Raw genomic sequence first — 14,705 nt, forward strand, 5'->3', positions numbered from 1 at the left:
CGTGAGACCAGGAAATAAATCAGAGGAAAACAGCGGGGGCTCCAGAAGCTTTACAGCTTTGGGAAGCACTATAAAAACCTCTTTCCTTGGGTCTAGATTCATAAATTATGTTTTTAAAAATAATATGATAGATTCTGGACCCCGCATTACTTGTTACTGGGTTTCTGTCTGGCAAAATATAGTCTTTGTACTTTTATTATTGCCCCAGGAAGTGTATGTGAATTCAACTTTCTGTGTATGAGAATAGTACTAACTTTTTTCATTTCAAAGGAATCCAGTGTGTGTTACTCTTTTGTGGAGGTGATTGTGAAAATTGTGCTTTGTTTTCAGTTTTTCTGCCCATTAGTACAACAGCATTTAGGGACACTCACTCACTGAACAGATGTGTAGCATCAACCATCTTAGAAAAGAGTGTTGTAAAATCTGTTTAAAACTATATCAGATCATCCCTTTATAATGTTTGCTCATATATAAGTTGTATAACTATAGTACTATAAAGTACTTGTCCTAGGAAAATCCACAATTATCTTAGGTAAAAGGAATGAGACAATCTATGCAGAAGAAAACTCATTAATAAAATAATTTGACCTTTATAAATCTTTGGATGTTGCAGCATCCATTGGCATATGAGGAAAGTGAAGGCAGTTCTAGATGGAGAATGAACTGTTGCTAGATTTACAATCACAAATGTTGGCAGTGTGAGGTGCAATGCTACATGAGTTCAGTGTTAAACAGAGGCAAGCTTGTAGAGAGGATGTATATTGTCTCAGGGGTGAGCTGGTGAAGAGCATACATAGTGAGTACAATCAAACACTTGTTGGGTACATATTCTATGCAAAGCACTCTAGAAATGGCTTAATATATCCCGTGTTATTCAATAGTTAATAGGATTTAAGCTTAGATGCTATTCTTTCATCAGTTCTAAGGAACAGGGTATGTCCACGGAGAAGTTTTCTATTTCTGGATACTCAATTCTCCCTTCTCTTAGATGACATCCTGACCTGGGAAATCATGAATAAAGCAAATTCCTTTAAGTCTGAAAGTCTTGGACTCACATGGCTTGACAAAGTATAAAGGGTTCTATCAGCATGAAACAAACTCTTTACACAGGAAAGCATGCATTCATTAATATAATTGTTAACTGAGGGTCAACCATGCCACTGAAGCATGCTTTGATTAACACAATCGTTAACTAAAGATCTACTCTGCTCCAACTGAATGGCACAATATTCATGTTATGACATCATCATAGCATACCATAAATTACCTTGGCAACACATAATGTTTTCCTCTTATAATAGGAGCAAGAAGAACTTTACACCATCACAACTGGAGAAGGAAAAGAGTATTTACACACACAAATCAGACAGACTGAACTTTCTGAGCCCATCTGGGTACTACCCAAACCCATGTCATCCTCAACTCACATTTCAGGAAAGAAAGAAATCAAGAAGACAGCTTTCAAAAGACTCTGTGATTAAAAGGAATTATCCATACATTAATTGACTCTCACACAACCTGATCTCTAGCAACTCTAGATCATGTGGCAAGCACTACAGTAAGTGTATGCAGGCAAAGCATGAAGTTGCTCCCACTGAATCTCAGCCTGAGTTCTGTGAACATTCAAGGAATGGAGCTGCCATAATCTAGGGTTCACCACTGGTGCACATGAGATTCCTGCCTAGTATTCTGAGCTGGTTACTGGACTGAGTTATCATAGGAAGGAAGCAATGTGTGAGTGTGTGCGTGTGTGTGTGCGCATGTGCGTGTGTGTGTGTGTGTGTGCGCGTATGTTTCATGTTGTGCTACAATATTGTATTTTGATTTACTCTAAATTAAAATAGTTATGTTTGTCCTTTTATAAATTATACTGTGGTTCTTATCATTTTTGGTGTTTAGTATATCTAATCCTGATTTGCTCACTTAATATTTGTTTTTCCTTATTACTAGTTTTGAGCAATCTGATTTGTGTGCGTGTGTGTGTATGTGCATGAGTGTGTGTGTGTGTATTTGTGTGTGTGTGTGTGTATATAATATTTCTTTTTTATCTAATGTTTCTTGTGTCTGGTATTTGTTTAGGGAACTTTTGATTTATAGTTTTCATCAAATTTGGAAAAAATGCCCATTAATTATTTAGTTTGCCTTTTTAAAAATTTATGTGAGAGAGGACTCAAATTATGCATGTGTTACATTGCTTAAAATTGGTCTTAGTTTTGGTTTTAATTCTAGTTTTATTTGGTAATTTATTTTTGATAGCTCTAATACTATTTTTACAAATTTTACTCTTTTTGGTCTATAATGTGTAATCTTACTAGCTTACTTCCAGGGTAGCTTTAATCTTACATTTCAAAGTTTTTACTTCTAAATATTTCATTTGAACTCTATATCATCTTTCAAGTTTTTAAACATATAGAATAAATTATAATGATCATTTTATTATCTGTCTCATATTATACATATACAGCCAGTTCTGTCTTGATTTCCATTCATTGATTTCCCCACCCCTTCATTATTAATCCTAGTTCCTTCCTTTTAATGTCTGGTCATCATTGATTGGCTGCTAATAACTGTGACTTTATTTTTATTAAATACTGGGTGTTCTTAAATTCCTATGAGTATTCTCAAGATTCATTCTGAGATCTTAGAAGATCACAGGAACATAACTTCATTTTTTTGTAATTTACATGTACAGAATTTAAAAACAAGAATCAGAACAGGATATAATCTAGGAAAAGATATCTTAAACTACTGAAGCCTTAGCCCCTGCACTGCCAAGTGTCTGGTGGATTGGATGTGTTTTACTCAGTAAGGGGACACACACTATTTTCAGCCCATGTGAGTTGCAGATACTAATTCATTCTGATGCTCATTTCCCCATCCATAGTTTCTCTTGTGCCTGTGCTGGCTGGATACTCTGAAGCTCTCTGAGTCTCTCTGTGCAATCCTCTCCTCTATGGTGGTATATTCTGCAGCCTTGAAGCCATCTTGCTCTCTCCTGACTCTTCTCTGTCTATTATCAAGGGAAGAAATCATGGTGTCTCAGCTGGATTCCCTTCTCTGAGGCATGGTCTGAACAAAGGCCATACCGTGCCAGGATTCACTCCATTTGCTTCCTACCTCTTGGGAGTCATCGTCTTCATTGCTAGGTGTTTAGTGTCTTGAAAGATACTGTTTCATGTGTTATGTTTTATTGTTTCTATTTGCCCCAGGTAGCAATGGAGACCTTGCCCTCTTATTCATCAGAAGGATGCCTTATTTATCTTAGACACTGTTAAGTCAACAGTAGGTTCTGTCTTGAGGTTAGTCTTTGGGTAATTTTATAATAACATTATAATATTGGTCTTCTTAAAACATTTTATAAATATGAAGGGGTTTGAAACATGTCCTAAGTGGATAGATCAAGATACAAAGAATGGTGTGTGGGTACTAAGATGATGCCACTGGTGTGTGTGTGTGTGTGTGTGTGTGTGTGTGTGTGTGTGTGATGGGGTGGGAAGGAGAGGCTTGAAGACCAGATAAACTCAAAAAAGTGACTCTAGGATGCAGGATGCAGACAGTCAAAGCTCTACTGGAGAACTTGCTCTCTTGGACCCTTTATTCCACAGCAAGCCCTGGCTACTCTCTCTTACAAACATGATCTTTTTGGGCAGACAGAAACCAAAGTATAGAGGTTTGATTCTGACATAAGGCTTTTCCTCTGAGCCTCCTGTGAACCACAAGAAGGCATTGAAATGACAACCTTCTGGTTTACACATGTGAACTACATGCATTATATAAACCAATGTCTTTTTCTCACTCAGTTGGAACATGGTTTCTTTCACTGATTTTCTTTATCTTTTTTTCCAGTAAGTGACAGGCTTCCAATTTGGAGCTAAATTATTATTATTTTTGCATCATGTAACAGCTTTGTGTTTATAACAGATCATCCAATTTTGTAGCATGCTTTCAACTAGGCATGGTTTCTCACAGGGTGATGTGCAAACATCATATTTATAGCAGAGGAAACCAAGGCTCAGAGAAATGGCATGTTTTGCTTTGGAACAGATCTTTGTGAGTGCACCGAGCTAGATTAAGCCTTCAGAATTTCTGAAAGTCTAATTTATTCTCCTTTGGCAGACAGAAGCCTAGAGATAAACCTAGCTATGCAGACTGAAGTGGCAAACTGTAGGTCAAGTCACGTGCTCATCACAGCTGAAGAATTAATTCTTTGACTTAGTTTGCTGACTCCTAAGTAAGACGACTCATCAGTTATAGAGGAAGACTCTAAATCTCCACTTTATGTTCATTTGATCTTTTGAATTGTATTTCTATTTTAGAATATATTTATGAATACATTTTTACATTTGTGAATGCTTATTTTAATGTATATTGATAGTGCACATAAGTTCTTTCAACAGGAAATAGTAAATAATAACAGGCATTTAATAAATAGATCCTATTTGTGTCAAGCATTCCTTAAGTTCTTTATATGAATATTTATTTAATATTCATAATTGCCCAGTAAGAATTACTTTTATCCTTATTTTATACTTACGGAAACTGAGGCACAGAGACAAAAATGTATGATCACAAAGCATGACCACCTCTTTCTTAGAGCTAAAAAAAAATTCAGTGAATGCTGTGATCCTGACACTTGAAGCTCTGATGTACATTCAAGTATAGAATATTGACTTAGAGCAATAGGGGACACAGATGAGCATAGCATGAACACCTTCTTCTTTTCAGACACATGTCAGGAACTAAGCACTTGCAAGTAAATAGACAGGTATTTTCCCATTTCATAGATGAGGAAACAGACCAGAGAAAGTTATGACTGACTTGATTGGATATAAACTCCAGCTTAGACTAGCTCTGACTATCCACGTTTGAGCGTTCCTTTCCTCTCAATGATAGGACACTTTCTATACGCTTCAAAATAAGTTATTAGGAATCTAGTATCACGTAGAATCTCATACATTGAGAGGAACCAGGTAGTGTGGTCTTCCCCATCCATCCTTGCACATCCCCAGGAAGAGTCTGTTCTCCTTCTAGAGTAGGATAAAGACTAAGGAAGCTATATTACAAGGGCCAGTACCAAGCCATTATAATTGAGTTAAAAGAGAAAGCAAGGGCAGGAAATATGGAGAAAGAAGCAAGGCAAGAAGGTAAGAGCAGGACCGAGCAGGCTACCTTCTGATCACTAGCTCTAGCTTTATTATTATAACATGGTGGCATTAGCACAGTCTTTTATAGGTGTACATGGAGGATTCACTGGTTGTCAGTCCAATTCTTAGGCACAGAGACTACCTGGAGCCTTTTCTCACCTCACCCATTGAAGGGCTTTCAGAGTAAAAGCCACCTTTCAGAAATAAGTATACCTGTGGTCCCATAATATGGGATTAGTTATGGGGTCTCTCCGGGCCACCAGCTGTTATCTTTCCTGACCTGGAATTTCTACTCTAATAAACCCAGATCTAGACTAAAAGATCGTGTAGACTAACCCTAAGCTCTATGGACTAGTAAGTGGCCCTGTAACCAAGAGAGGGCTAAGCATGCATGTGATGACAGGCATCCTGATGGGATATTCTCAGACCCAGTGGTTCCCTGTAAACTCTCTTACCACTTTGACATAGGCTTAGCTGTAGTTTTCTGCCTTTCTTTTCTTTCTTGTCCTTTATCTGTTTTTTTATTTTTTTCCTTTTTCCTTATTTTCTTTTCTCCCCTTTCTTTCCTTTTTTTCTTCCTCCCCTTCTTTCTCTCCCTCCCCTTTAACACTGCTGGAGCAAGACATAATAGCTGATCTTAGAGACCCTGACACATTCTCCTACCAAGTTTTGTAGGTGAGATCGGATAAAAATTATTAGGAGGGAAAGAGACAAAAGAAATAGATTAATGGATAGTGGGAAAGGTGGAAAAGGAAAGAAGGGAAAAGATGAGTAGAGAAAGAAGCAGGGAAGGCAGGTTAAGGAAAAGATGCAGAGCAGAGAGCAGGAAAGAAGATAGAGAAACAGAGGACAGAAGCAGAAGGAAAGGCAGTGATGAAGAGGAAAGGAAAGAGAAAGAGGCGGGAGGAACATCGGTGCTGGAGCAGTCTCTAAGACCCTGTGGCCAGTTCTTTGCCCCTGAGCTGATGGAGATGTTCATCCATCTCTCACCACTGGGAGCTTGCAAATAAATACCTCTGGGTAGGAGCAGATATCTGTAAACACAGCTGAGGAATTGAAAGTCAGGTTCTTCAAAGGTATCGACTTGTCAAAATCACACCACAGCTGCGGATTGAAAAAATAAAAGAACAACAAAAAAACAAAAAGACACAGGAACAACAGTCAGTGTGTGTTGGGAGCGGAGCAGTGTGCTAGCAGCTGTTGGCCTTCAGCCAAAGCCAGGGGTAGGAGGGCCCAGAAGGGCTTTGCCTGCCAGGAGGAGGCATCAGTTTCTTTCACCTCTTTTATTTTAAAGAGAAAAAAAAAACACCACTGGCTCATAGAAAGCTTTTGCAAGTCAGTCATGAAACTAGGTTAAGAAGGCTGTTTGCCCTGTCACTGGGGAATACTGGAGTATGTTTGTGGGGCACAGAAGAGAGATGGACAGTTAGGGAAGAGGTCTGGGATGACTCCAGATCCAGACTGTCTCCAGATCCAAAGTGGGGAGAATTTAAGGGACCTGAAGGGGCTCATTTTCTATTAAGACTCTTAGCATCGAAGTGATGGGTATCTCTCCTATGGCAGATGTTACTACTGAAGGCTTTTTGACCTTCCAGTGTCACATCTACTGGGCGAAAACCTCCTCTGTGCCAGACACTTTGTTCAAAAAGCCCCACAATCAACTTGTGAGGTAGATGCTCTTTTTATCCCCAGTTTACAACCGAGAAATATGAAACTCTGAGAAGTAAAGTAACTTGTCCAGGGCCACCATGCTGGTGATGGGTAGCACTGAGAACTGAATGCAGGTGTATCTGACTCCAAAGCCTCCCAGCTCCCTGCCACAGTGATGCAGTTATCTCAACCTAGAGCCACCGGAGTCTTTTCCAAATGCTGCGCCCCAGCAAATCTGCTTCATCAAGAATCGATGTCCTAGCTACTACTTCACTTCATGTAGGTCAGTGGCTCTGCATGCATTAATCTGAACTGCCTTGCTCTTTATAACATTCATCAGATGATCACATCATGGGACAATGGTCTTTCCTTTATGTGTCTCTTTTCCTTTTATAACAAGGTCAACCACAAAACTTAAACAGTTAACTAGAGGCAGTCTAAGCCTCCAAATCAGATGTCAACCCCTGGAAAAATCTACAGCTTGAGTTACTGATTGCTCAGGGACATTATCTCATGGTCCAAAGTGCATCGTGATACATTTATTTACAACATGATAGACTTAAACAGACCATCTCCACATGCCAAGGTTATGACCAATGTTAGATCAAGCACCTCTAAAATACCTAACTGTCTAGGCCACAGATAACACAGACTGTATATACACAGAAAATACCTGTTGCTTCCGTGATCTAACTATATAGAGGAAACAAAAGCACTGAAATGTGGACCATCAAATCAAAACAACCACGAAAATTATGGCAATTGGAGTCTCATCTGAGTTCTATGTACTGCATCAAACATGAGGCTTTAGAATGTCATAGACAAGATATTCCACCTTTCTTAATGCAGTTTCCTCATCCATCAAATGTGGAGAATAATACCCACCTGTTGCACATAGTAACAGTAAATGACAGCTATTTTATTTTCATTTCCCCATTGTGCCCTCCTCCCAGAGATGCATTTTAGCACATTAGGGTAAGCATGGGTCATGGAGTCAGACAGACCTTATTAGTAAGTTATTTCATATCTCTGAGCCTCAGTTGCCTCAGCCATAAAGTGGGGGATAAATGAGACTTACCTCATAGGGGTTATGTGGGGATTAAATACAAAAAATATGTGAAAGTGCTTCTTCAGTGCATGGCACATAGCAGGTAGATTCTGATACTTAATTAATATTTGGTTTTTAAAGTCAGGGCTTCTCTGTGTAGCCTTGGCTGTCTTGGACTCACTTTGTAGACCAGACTGGCCTCGAACTCACAGAGATCTGCCTGTTTCTGCCTCCCCGAGTGTTGGAGTTAAAGACATGCACCACCACACTCAGCTTAAATAATAACTTTTGTTTACCATTATAATTTATTGCTCACTAACAGTATGGAGATTGAAGGCCAGTGAAGGCCCTTTGGGGTAACCTCCCCTGGTGGGTTAAAGATAGATTACCCACAGTAAAACACACAGTTCTGACAGGGGCCTATTATTTTTCTCTCTGTCCCTGAGCATGGGGTTGACTGGCATATAAAGACAAGGTACCAAGGAAGGGCAATGCAAGACACTGCTGCATTTTAAAAGCTTCTAATTCTGGACCCTACACTAGATACCACAGGACCGAGGGGCTTGGAGGATGCTTACAACATTTAGGATGGCTCCTAGGAAATTAATTAAGATGGAAGCGAAGATGATGACATTCCGAGCCAGATAGGTTTCATTAATCCAACAGCAGGTTTTGCGGAGGATGAGGGGCAGACACTTATAGTCCTCTGCTGTGGTGATGAGGACCAGGGCGGAGTGCAGCATAATCAGAATGGAGAACTGGATGGTCATGGGCATCAGCCTGCAGGAAACACAGAATATGGGTCATGTGGGCACTGGCAACCTTGTTCATGTTCTTCCTTCCCCTCCCTGTGTGCAGTTCCTCTGTAAGAAACATTTGTTTCTCTGGTTCTTTCTTTCTCCCTTATTTTTCACCTTTTTCTTTTCTTTCCTTCTCTTCTCTTCTCTTCTCTTCTCTTCTCTTCTCTTCTCTTCTCTCCTCTCTTCCCCTACCTTTCCCTTCCCTTCCCTTCTTCTTCCCTTCCTCCCTTCTTCCCTTCTTTTCTTCCTCCCTTTTTCCCTCCCTCCCTTCTTCCTCTTTCTGGTATGAATGTGTGTGTGTGTGTGTGTGTGTGTGTGTGTGTGTGTGTGTGTATGTGTGCGCGTGTATAGTGTGCATGAACTTTGTATGTTTGTTCACGTTTGTAGGTGCAAATGTGTGGTATGTGTTTGTACACTTCTGGATGTGTGTGTAGAGGGCAGAGGCTGACATCAGATGTCTTTCTTGACTATTTCCTTCCTATGTATTGGGAAACTTGTTACTTGAACCCATAACTTGCCTATCTACTACCTATTCCAAGTGGCCAAGTTGCTCTGGGAATGCCCTACCTCTCCTCCTGCCTCCTGATTGCTAGAAGTGCAGTATTCTGCCACTCGTACTTGGCATTTGCTAGGTATTGGGGATAAGAACTCAGGTCCTCACTCACACCTTCATGATAATTACTTTACCCACTGAGCCCCCAGCCCCTTTTATAGGCCATCTGCTGCTAAAGCATTATACCATAGCTTTTCATCAGCCACACTGCTCTGTCTGTGGGAGATACCCACTACATCCTTTCCCCTTTCACGGTGGATTTTATGACTCTTTCGCTCTCAGTCTGTGCTCCTACTCATAAATCGACTCAGGATTCAGTGGGTGCATGGAATATATTATAAGCCATTTGATCTATAGGGGTTATAGTTTAGGGCAAGAGTAAATATTCACTGTTAAGGCATTAACATTCCTTCTAAGTTTTTATCCTAGGCTTCAAGACCTCATGAGAACTTTGTCCCATGGAAGCCTGTGCCTATTGCAAATCTCCATAGGGTGTCAGGATGTTGCCATAAACATAGGAATCTATTAGTAATAGTCTGTCTTTGGAAGTGTCTTCGACCACTTTCTTTTCTTATCAACCAATTCATTACCAAGAATGTTTACTCTTGTCCTTGGAGCTTGATCCCTTGTCCTCCATTCTAGGACTGTTTGTGATCTACGGTGGCATCTCTTGTTTTCTTACTTCTCAGCCAGCAATTTGTTGCAAATTGCTAAAAGGTGATTTTCTCGAAGTGGCCAGGGAGTTTCTGTCTCCTCCTAAAATTATATGTTTTAAGGTCTCCTGTATGCTAGTGCTTTGTACACCCGTGCTTATGACACTATCTCTTACCCTCCTTCTGTCTGAAGGAAGATTGAGCTCTACGTGCTATCACTACACGTAGATATGATATCTAATTTCCACTCCTCAAAAGAAACCAAGAGGTTTTCCCCTCTCCAGGCAAGGGTTTAAAGCTCAAAGGAAGGGAGTTTTTCATGTGTAATTTAGCTGATGAATGTTGAACCTAGAACCTAAAGTCTTCAATCCCACACCATTTGGCTGCTAGTCTAATCTCTTTGGAGAGGGATACACTTATGTTTTTAGTATATATAGTACACTATATACTTTTTTCTCATGCATAGAGTAGGCAACAAGATACGAGGACCAGAAACATATCTTTCATACCATCTAAGGGATTGTAACATAGAGAATATGGATATTAAAATGACAAAAAGTACGATACACTGTGATCTCTTACAAATCATAAACAGCTATCAGTGGGAAAGCAAGAAAGGTAATCCAGGAAGGCTTCAAGAAGGAGATAACACTTGGAGTTGTCTGTGCAGGATAAAGAGACTTTTTTTTTTGTAGTGTAGGCATAAGGGAGACTGTCACCACGGTAGCAGAAGAATAAGAGCTGGAAGTGTGTGTGGAGTTTGCTAATGTCCTGTTTTAGTCAGGGTTACTACTGCTGTCATAAAACACCATGACAAAAAGCAAGTTGGGAAAGAAATGCTTTATTTGGTTTATACTTCCACATCCCAGTTCATCATTGGAGGAAGTTAGGGCAGGAATTCAAACAGGGCAGGAACCTGGAGGCAGGAGCTGATGCAGAGGCCATGCAGGGATGCTGCTTACTGGCTTGCTCATCATACTTGTTTTTTTTTTTATCAGCTTGCTTTTTTTTTTTTTTATAGAACTCAGGGCCACCAGCCTAGGGATGGTGCCACTCACAATCGATGGGCCCTCCCCCATCAATCTCTAAGTAAGAAAATGCCCTATAGGCTTGCCTACAGCCAGATCTTTTGGAGGCATTTTCTCAAATGTGGTTCCTACCTCTCAAATGAGTCTAGCATGTGTCAAGTTGATACAAAAACCAGCCAGCTTAGGACCACAGCTGCAAAGCTATGAAGCTGGACAGAAGTTGCTGCGTGCTAGGAGGGTTTTCCCTATAGGCTTCAGCTTTCACACCAGGGAAGGTCCTAGTCAGACATGTGGACTTGAAAGACAACTGAAGACTTGTTTAGAAGAAGATGTGTACAGTTGAGACAGGACTCAGCAGTAGAGGGATACAGGGAACTAAGGTTCAGGGACAGCGGTGGGGACAATCTAGTGGGCACTGTGTGGGTGTCTGTAGGGACATATGTAGAGATATGAGATGCTTTTGCTTTTATCATTGTAGGTGGGTAAGTATAGCAAATGAAGTGATTAGAGGAAAGGTAAAGACTTGGCATTTGTTTGCGACTATGTTGGACACAGTTAGGTACTGTAGAGACAGCAGTGGGCATAGCTATGGACTTCTGGGCCTGGAGTGAACAGGGCATGGCTGAAGATCTGGCAATTAGAACATGCACATCACATGCACATCAGAGAGTGGTGAGGCTGGAGACTAGTTTATAAAGAATCTAGTAGGCTAGAAAAAAAAGAAGGAATCTAAAGGACTTGAAGGAATGCTGTCAGATACACTGGCCATGGTGTCTGTGAATGGGAGGAAAAGAACTTTACAGAGACGGAGTAACCAGAGATGTCAACCTCTTTTCTTACTTGACTTGGGGTTATATTCTATATTCTAATAACCCATTCTTTCTCCATAAGCCAGTCAATACTGCCACATTAACAATGGAAGGCAGGCAACGAAGGTTTATTCCATGTGGTCTCATTGGGAAGAGAGGTAGTGACCCTCCACTCCTTGCCTATGTCTATCTGTGGAGTCTTAAAGTAAGGCTGAGGTTTAAGTGAGGGTCAGAGGTAAGTATATGTAAGCTGCCCATCATTGTCTCTACAGTAAGGTGGTCTGGGAGACTCCTTCTCTGGCCCAGGATTTATACTGTCTCTCTTCCAGATTGAGATTCCTGGGGCATTTCTACTTTCTTGCGGCCCAGCATTTCAATATCATAATCTCCAAAGGGCAAGATCCAAAAATCTCTGTAGAATATTTTTCATGCTTGTTGAGCTGCATACATTTTTACATGGTTAAGTAATAGGAAGGCTAGAAAAATGATAGTCTCACAGCCTTAGCTATTATTTTCAGAATTTTTAAAATTGTACTTTTCATTTTATGGACCACTTTCCCAAGGAATTTCTGTGGGCATCTAGATAGAAACAATGAGCCTATGGAGCAGTGAGTTTCTTGAGAGGTCTAGGCAGATGGGACTCTAGGCAGAAGAGGTCTAGGCAGAAGAAACGCTCCATGGGAAGGCCACACTGCTCACTGGCACTTAGCAAAGACATATGAAGAACACAAGTGGATCACTTTTTCCAGAAGCTCCACAAGAGAAGAAGAAGCCAGTTGCTCAGCTCATGTGTCTTGGTGACATGAAGAAGCTTCTGAAATTAAGCATGTCCTTTATCCAAGGGTGAGGAAGAAATAAACTGGGAAGAGCAAGTTTTATAGATGCCCAGGAGATCTTCAGTCTTAAGTGATAACCTGAAGATCTCCTGGGTGTCTTTACATCTTTATATACAGGGACTAGAAGGATGGCTCTTGGCTTTGAGTCTGGGCTGTATAATTCTGTGCCTCCCTATACTCCCACTGCTTCTGTGGGGACTTTAATGGGGGCATGCCTGTTCATCGTGTAGGATTCAACTTTACTTCAGGTTCTTCCATGACCCAAGGCACACATATGAGAGTGCAGATATTCAGTGAACAGTTATTGACTTGGGCTTTCTGTGTAGACAGTGGATGTCCTTGCTATCTTCAACAGCCAATACTGGAAAAAGGACTGTCACCCATGTCTCCAAGCATGGCATGTTTTCCATGTTCTCCCCAGAGAAGGGACACGCTGATGTTCCCCCTTTCGTGTTGGTGGTCATGTCTTAAACTTGTGTTTCCCAGCGTCAGAGGAGAGGTCTCCCACTGGAATTTGAAGACAGTTCTCAGGGCAGGTAAAGATTAAGAACAAACATGGAGAGCAAATGGTTTCTGGATTCATCTCTTCCAGCTGTCACCACAGATTTGCATAGTCTTTAGTTTGGAAATCTATAAAACCAATGCTTTGTGATACATTTCACCGTTGCGTTTTTGCACAGTGTCTTTAGGGAGCAGGAGGCCAGGAGAATACAATGAAGATTGATTACAGGAAAGAGTTTTTGCGGACAATCCCCTAAACGTGCCACAGTGCTAAGTGGCATTTTTATGGATTTGCTGAGGAAGAGGAAATGATGTGAAAGATGGCGAGAGTAGCTAAGGGATAAGACAAAAACCTCCTACGTTCGAACTTGTAGTTCCAAAATGGACACCAAGTAATTGTCTAATTTCCTCTGAGCATTATTTAAAAGCCTACAACGGCACAGGTTTTGGCCTTACACTTTAAGGAAGTCTTCAAGGTTAAATAGAGTAATAAAAGCAGGCATCAGACACATTCTATTTCTCTTTGTGGTGAAGTTCAGGATCTTAAAGGTATTTAAATACATGTGCAAAGACAGCCTTTCTCAGCTGGGTGCTGGTGCCACATGTAAAATTCCTCTGAAAGTCTTTGCAGCATGCCCTCTCTGTTCACATAAACATTACAGCATCAAACTGCACATTTCATCTAATTAGAGAGCCATTCAGGCATCCAGGGGTCCTGAGTTTGCTTTTGCGTTGTTGCTGTACATGAGGAGGCAAGGAAACCTTTCCTTTCTGAAATCGAGTCTCACAGAGAATGACGAGGGATTTCCAAACAGCTCTGAGTCCTCTCTAGCTATTAAGCTCTAGTTATTCTCTGAAGTCTGCATTTAGAATACAGACTGGAGTGGTGGTGCGAAGTAATGTTTGCTGGAGAAGCAGAGATCAGTGCCGTGGAGTGAACAGCCCAGAGCAGCTTGGGGTTCAATAGGATTCAGATCCTCAGGTCATACCCAAAGATGGCGTTTGTATGACACTTCAGAATCTGCAAAGAGTTGGTGAGTGCGATCTCATATTTGATACTGAAGTAACTGAGAGGTCAGGACTCTTAACTTAATAGACACATATATTGCCTAGGGAAGGAGATGGAGCCTGAATGGCCACAAATTGACACCATTGATTTACCTGTGGCCATCCAGAGAAGAGGATACTATCATCCTCATTCTTGAAAATACCCTTAAAATATCTATTCTGTTCTTAATTGTGTGTGTGTGTGTGTGTGTGTGTGTGTGTGTGTGTGTGTGTGTGTACACGCGCATAGGTGCTGGAAGCCAACCTTGAGTTCTCTGCAAAAGCAGTATATGTTCTTACCCACTAAGCAGTCTTTTTTTTAATCTATACTTTCTTTTTTTTAAATTTTTTTCCTCCTTTATTAATTTATTCTTGTTACATCTCAATGGTTATCCCATCCCTTGTATCCTCCCATTCTCCCCTCCCTCCCAATTTCCCCTTATTCCCCTCCCCTATGACTGTTCCTGAGGGGGATTACCTCCCCCTCTATATGATCATAGGGTATCAAGTCTCTTCTTGGTAACCTAAGCAGTCTTTTTATCCCCTCATTACCTCTGTTCTGAAGATGAGGAAACTTAAGTATAAAAGAAGTGAGATGTGCAGTACAACACAGTTTGTAAATCACACTGAAAATGG

At 40.7% G+C, this 14,705-nt stretch overlaps 1 protein-coding gene across 4 annotated transcripts in view; it reads right to left on the reverse strand.

Moving 5' to 3' along the window:
* ADCY8 (adenylate cyclase 8) overlaps positions 1-14,705 on the reverse strand; it is a 210,137-nt gene that overhangs the window by 43,704 nt on the left and 151,728 nt on the right. For 3 of the 4 annotated variants that reach the window (XM_084747915.1, XM_084747917.1, XM_084747918.1), the window contains 2 exons: positions 8,421-8,622; positions 6,159-6,248 (listed from right to left, as the gene is read on the reverse strand). In XM_084747915.1, the coding sequence (XP_084604041.1) occupies positions 6,159-6,248; positions 8,421-8,622 (292 nt within the window). The remainder of the gene's footprint in view (positions 1-6,158; positions 6,249-8,420; positions 8,623-14,705) is intronic. The other variant, XM_084747916.1, reaches the window with a different exon arrangement.

Source organism: Acomys minous, assembly GCF_964271855.1.
Source record: "Acomys minous genome assembly, chromosome: 12".
Lineage (NCBI taxonomy): Eukaryota > Metazoa > Chordata > Mammalia > Rodentia > Muridae > Acomys > Acomys minous.